Source organism: Myotis brandtii, unplaced genomic scaffold (assembly GCF_000412655.1).
Source record: "Myotis brandtii unplaced genomic scaffold, ASM41265v1 scaffold64, whole genome shotgun sequence".
Classification (NCBI taxonomy): domain Eukaryota; kingdom Metazoa; phylum Chordata; class Mammalia; order Chiroptera; family Vespertilionidae; genus Myotis; species Myotis brandtii.
In genome coordinates, this window is record NW_005370460.1 from 843,394 (window position 1) to 849,696 (window position 6,303).

The 6,303-nt window shown below is 60.1% G+C and overlaps 1 protein-coding gene across 1 annotated transcript in view; it reads left to right on the forward strand.

Moving 5' to 3' along the window:
* Window positions 1-1,235: 1,235 nt before the first annotated feature.
* Window positions 1,236-6,303, forward strand: part of NOS1AP (nitric oxide synthase 1 (neuronal) adaptor protein) — a 113,316-nt gene continuing 108,248 nt past the window's right edge. The window contains exon 1 of the mRNA XM_014528519.1: window positions 1,236-1,309. Coding sequence (XP_014384005.1) covers window positions 1,259-1,309 — 51 coding nt within the window. The 5' untranslated portion in view covers window positions 1,236-1,258. The remainder of the gene's footprint in view (window positions 1,310-6,303) is intronic.

Consider the following 6,303-nt stretch of genomic DNA (forward strand, 5'->3'; position numbering starts at 1 on the left):
CTGGTGGTGAGGGCACAGGTCTGCGCGGGCCTGGTCTCCCTTGTGCCGCACGCAGCCGCATGGAAGAGACACTGGAACCTCCTGATGCGTAGCCACCTTCTGGGGTCTCTGGGACTTGGTTCTGCAGAGGCTGGGTGGCTCCCTCTGCAGCCCAGTGTCCTCTGAGGGCGAGAAGTCAGCAGGTGAACGTGCTGTCCGCCAGTCCGTCTGCGGTCTCCCAGCCTCCTCCCAGCCGGTGGGTGGGTCCGAGGGCTGAGAGCAGAAACTGCGAGTGTGGGCGTGGCCCTAGTGGCATCCCAGACACGGGTGGTCCCCTGAGCCTCTTCCTCCTGCTCACACTCCTGTGACTCTAACCTCCGCTGGGCTGTTTGTTCCGCAGACTCCGCTGCAGCGAGATGCTGGCTGTGCGTGCAGGTCAGACACGGGGCTCCTGCTCACTGTTCTTCCCTGCAGAGCTGGGGAGAGCGTTGGAGCCCCACCCCAGCCACGCCAGCCCGCTCCCCCCACAGTCTGGCTGGTGGACGGCGGCTTCACGAAGGCCCGCGGAGCGTCTGAGCAGAGCTGCAGCCATCCCTGGCCTGCCCGCGCCGGGAGCCCTGGCCAGTCCTCGGACACTTCGAGGCCATCTCTGTCTTTCTTTTGACGCTACACGAGGCTCAGATGTTTGGTAGTTTAATATGATAGGTTCATGTGTTCAGAGGTGGCACCTGGACTGTGGGCAGGGAGGACAGGCTGTTTCCCAGGGACATGGTATCGGCCGGTCAGAGGCCCCACCCCCGCATCCCTGCAACAGGACACTGTCCCCAGACCTTCCTTCCCACAGCATCCTGAGGGGTAGGTCTGTGGTCTTTGAGGGGAGCAGGTATTTCTGCAGCTTTGGAACAAGAGGCAGCCTTTGTTCCAATGTCTGAATCAAAGGGAAACGGTTTCATTGTTCAGTTACGGGCACTGTATGAAGACGTATCTACACCACGGCCCCAGGCAGCGGGCGGGGCGGGGAGTGCCCTGCGGGCAGCACTTCCAGGTCAAGGGCAGAACCTGGTCGTCAGGAAGCGCTGGCCTGCGCCCCCCCACCGGGGCCAGGAGCTCATGTGCTGCGTTTTGCTGTTTGCATCGCCGGCCACCCGATCCCGCAGGTTCCCACGCGCCCTCGTGATCTGGTGGACATGGGCGCAGGACTAGATGCGTGTGGCTTTGCTGCTGCCGCCTGCGTCTGACATGTGAGTGCCCACTTCTTGGGAGCGACTCATTTTAACGGATGAATTCTCGCCGGGAAACGTGCCATGAATGCTCTTCCTCTGACAGGGAGGTAGGACTCCGGGCCTCGTGCCCATCCTTTCGCTTGAGGGGATGTCGGGGACCCCTGCTGCCCTCGCCAGGACAGGATGCTGGCCCCTCCTCCTGGCCTCTCAGGCCTGCGTGGGCATCTCCAGCTCCTGGACTAGATGGGGCTGGTGCCTGAACTCACCTTGGAGGCTGCAGCGAGAGGGCCCGTCCTAGTGAGGGGCCCCTGGGAGCATCCTTCCAGCCCTTCTGGAAGGTTCTGTGCAGGGAAGGCTGCCTGTGGGGCACACGTGTGTGCGTGCATGTGGACACAGGCCTTAGCGGCCAGGGCCTCTCGCCACCCGAGGACTGACCGGCCCACATGTCCCTTCTCGCCTCTGCTTTCCTTCCCCACACGAGTCAGGGCACCTTTCCCGTGCCTCCTGGGCCCGCCCACCCTGCTGTCCTCACTGTGTGTCGTCGGGGGGACGGATGGGCGGTGCTCAGCGCTTGGTCGGGGGTGCGCCTCTGACTTCGTTACGACAGCGTGCGCTCTGCGTGCGTGGTCAGCCCTGCCTACGAGACCGCCGCGTCTTGGTGGACGTATTAGCCGATTGCTATTTTCCCGTTGGCTCCGTAGGTGCTGAGCGCTGCTGCGTGTCCAGACTGTGCAGGGGAGTGGGGTTAAGCTGGGGGGTGTCCAGCCGGACCAGCCAGAGCTCTTGCTGGGCGATGCTGTGTTGAGTCATGGACCCAAGAAACCTAGCGAGAGCTTCGGCCTCTCCGCCGCAAGCCGCGCATAAACAGGCCCTCGCGGGTCGCCTCAGGGGCCCGTGGGCCTGTGCGGAGGGTCACGGGTTCCTGGGACCCCAGCTGAGAGCCACTTGTCTTGATGTGACAAGTCCCTGAAGAGCTGGCTGGTAACTCGTTGTCACCGGCATTTGGGGAGATAGAGATACTGGTAGCTGGACCCTCATGCGCTTCCTTTTTAAGAAAACCTAGAGCAGCGTCATCTCCCTGTGGTATCAGCCAGAGGAGGCAGCCGGCCGGGCGGGAGCTAGCTCTTCAGGTCGCTGGGAGGGAGAGCAGCGCGGTGGGTCCGTCTGAGGCCCGCCTCCCCGCAGGCTGCAGTGGGCTTCGTCCCGCACTGTATTTCCATGCATCTGGGTGTTCTGGGCTTTTATTACTGTTGATGGTCTCCTGGGACATATTCAGTTCAATTATTAGTCCGTCCACTCAAGAAGCTGTTCTTTGATTTCATTCTAACCATGAAATATTCATTCCTGTACATACTTACAAAAAGTTCGTCATACCAGAAAAGAATATTCAATGTTATTTTAAATATTGACCATTTTCTTCACCACCCAATATCCCTAAATGAAAACTCCTCAGAAAGTGTTTATATTCCAAACTGAAGTTATTTGTAACTCCTTTCTTTAAAAGGGGTAGATTTTCCCATCTCCCATTATCTTTTTATTCTTCCTCTTTTCTCTTTATTTACAACATAGACTGACTACCTGCTGTTTGTGAGGTGATTTAACTGATACAACGTCGCATACGAATTGTGAGGGAAACTTTGTTCTGCCTTCACCCCTTACCTCCCTGTATGACCTGAAGGAATCAGTTTACACCGAAGAACTCCTGAGCAGGCAGCCTGGGCTCCTGTCAGCGGGTCCGCGGGGGCCGCTTAGTCACTTAGGGGTGGGTTCTGACCAGGCCGTGGGCCTCTTTCCCAGTCGTAGGCGCCTCCTGTTTGGCTGGTCACCCCCGGCTTGATTTTGCCCTTCACTCTGTGTTGCGGCCAAAGGTGAACTGAGTTGGGGAGGGGGGGGTGAAAGGATTAAGGAAAGACAGACAAGAGAATGAAAGCTGGGTCTCGGTGAGATGCTGCTCCCTGATGAGACAGCGTCAGCGCCCACAAGCCGTGTCTTTATTTTATAGCAGATGCCACGAGGCAAAGTAGGGGCGTGATCAAGTTGTTTACAGCATTCTCCTGAGTTTCAACCTCACTCAACTATATGCACCTGAACTCTATCACAAGGCACGTGGGGCCACGTGTTCGGACCATAGGTTCAAGCTTACAACCACAGCTGTTGGCTATGATTGTGCTGGGAGGGCCCTGCCCTCCAGCTGGGACTTGCACGTGGCAATGAGAGGACCCTGTCCTTTCATTAGTCCGAGGCTTGATCCTGGCCAAAACACCATAGCCGCGCCCCATAACTCTGCCCAGGGCTCGTCAGATTGGAAGGAGCTGAATGGACCGGCTTTTGTGAATGTTCTCGTCATCTCATGTGGGGCCTTTGTCCGTGCTGTCCCTGTCCTGCAGCGTGTGCTGGCTGTCACCTGGCCATAGGCCTCTGCGGTCTGGCCTTCCTCAGAGCCCTGCTGCGGCCATGATGCACGATAGCTGTTTCCCGGGCCACCGCCCCTCCCCAAGGCCGCGGGCTCCGGCCAGCGGCCCTCATACTCAAGTGGCCCGCAGCACAGACCCTGCCTGCTAAGGCCCCGTCCCTGCCGCAAACACATGCACGCTCTCCTGCGCCCGCCTCCTGCCTGCCGTGGCCTCTTTCCACGTCTGCTTCTGTTTGTCCAGCCGGCGCACCCAGACACGCCCTCTGGGCTGTCCCCGAGCTCTGCTGAGCGGGCAAAGTGCACAGTCCTTTCCGCAGACACACCCCTGCTGGCCCTCCCGAGGCCCGAGGCCCGGGGTGGGGAGGCACTTTCATCACCTGCCTGTCGTTGGCGAGCCTCTGCTGGCCCAGGGCAGACACTCACTGTCCTAGAAACAATGCCTCCCAGCCCGGTCCTGCTCCGGCCCTGCAGCCTCCGGCCCCCTTCATGCCCCGCTGGCTCAGGGGCCTCACAGTGCAGCGGGACGGAATGCCATGCAGGCACTGCCTGTGGTTTGATGTGTGCTCCCTGTAGACATTCCAGATCCACTCCACAGGAACGAACGCACTCAACACATTCCTCGGGCAAAATAGATGCTCTCCTTGAGGGCTGAGCTGCTGTGGACGAGTTGTTCTACGAAGACGCTGGGCTAGACCCTGCAGCTTTCTTCACGCTGTTCGTGTCCTGCAACACAGAGCAGCACCTGCTACGCCCGGAGGCCTGGTCTAGGGGCTGCACAGCGGCGGTTGACGGCGGCGCTGGTCTCTTGCTGTAGGTCTGGTCCAGGGTGTCCGCAGGATTCGAACCCAGGTCTTCCTTCCATCCAGGCCACGGTGCTTGGTAACAGATGGGTGTTGAGTGAGTTTTTATTTCTCCAGCAGAATCAGTGGTGGTGCTTGGCACCTCGTGGGCACTCACTGCTCAGCAGCCGCGCTGCCAGGCGGAGGGTCCCCTTCCTGCTCTGCTTCTCAGGCGGCGCCACCTCCTGAGAGCAGGAGGGCGGCCGGGTGGTGTGCCGCCGCCTCTCTGGGCTGCGTCCGGTGCAGCGCTGTCCAGGGCGGGCGGTGGCCATCAGGGTCCCTTCTCACCGAGCAGGAGGAGGGTCTAGTCCACAGTCTTTGCCCGGGCTCCACGGTCAGCCTCCCGGGGCCGTGCCACGCGGGTTCCATGAGTGAGCCCAGCACCTGCACACGCCCAGGTCGCCAAGGTTCTGCTCAGTGACCAGGGATGTAAAAAACGACCCTGCTTCTCAGGACTCACGCGGGGCCTCGAAGATGAAACTTTCCTTGATGGGGCCCAGGTGTGCATCTACAGATTTAGCCCCGTCCATCTCTCTGCAGATAAAGGGAATTGAGGCTTAGGAGAACCAGTTTGGGAGAAAGACTTAGTCGTGAGTGAAGCGGAAGTGCTGTCCTGATTTCTCAGGTGTTCGGCAGCCAGAGGGTTCTCTTCAGACCTCTGTGGGACCAGTGGGGTAGGGTGGACGTGCATTTTGTATTTGATTGGCTGTCTGATGCTTGCTCTATGCTCAGTGTGCGGATGCAAGAGGCCTTGGTTGGAGGGGCTGGCTCTGAATGCAGATGCCCCCCTCAAAGGCTGCTGATTCTGATAGGGGAGGCACAGTAGGACGGTGGGTGCCTAGGAGACCTTAGGGTCTTCATGATAGCACTGTGACTTCTCGTGGTGACAGACTGTAAGCAGGCTGACCCCGAGGACCGTGTCCCTGGGGGACACTTCCCTGGGAGGCGGATTGATGTGACTTAGCTGCCGTCCAACCTCAGCAGAACAGCCCTTTCAGGGGCCTCCTGGGCGCCCTGGGCTCCGTGTCAGGCCCCCGGGGGCCGGGCCTCGGCTTCCTCGTGCTGCTCTGTGCAACTGCAGGCGGTTGGGCTGTGTCCTCGGGTCTCACCGGGGAAATAGGCAACAATGCTGTCTGCTTGTACTGTGGGGTCATTACCGGAATCGGATGAGTAACGTGTGAAAATACTTTGAAAGCGGGCAGCTGCCCAATGTCGTCCTTTGTGACCACGGAGAAATTGAGTTTGGTGGCAGTGGCACGTGTGTCTAGTCACGCTGGCCCCAGGGTGTGCGTGCAGGGTTGGCAGACACCTGATCACAGGCAGGGCTGTGGGAAGTGAAGGGCCATCCCTGGGAGGGGCAGGCCGTGCACCCTGATGGCCAGGTCCTGGGGGCAGCACCGCGAGCAATGCTCCTTCAGTGGGAAGTGACGCTTGGGACTCGGGGAAAGTGAAGTGCCCTGGAGAGCAGGCGGTCACCCGTGGCTCCAGGCAGGGGACTTGCAGGACACCTCTGAGGGGAGACTGACTTCGGGGAGATTAGGGTGGACCGAGCAGTCGGTCCTTCTCTCTCCACCCCATCGGATCGGAGCCACGTGGCCTTGGGGGAGAGAAGCAGGAGCCTCAGGGTCATGGACACAGGCTCGCCTTTGGGCAGAATCGTCTGATTAGATGAGAGCAGGGCCGTGGGTTCTTATTCGAACAGTTGTTCAGCGTCTCAGCTCGTGGAAGCCACGGGGGTCTGGTGGGTGAGGTCCTCTGAAGCGGACGCGGGAAGATGCTCCGGGGGATGGGGGCCTGGACCGGAGCGTCGCCTCCACATGGACTGCCCCGGCCCTGCCCGCCTCCACAC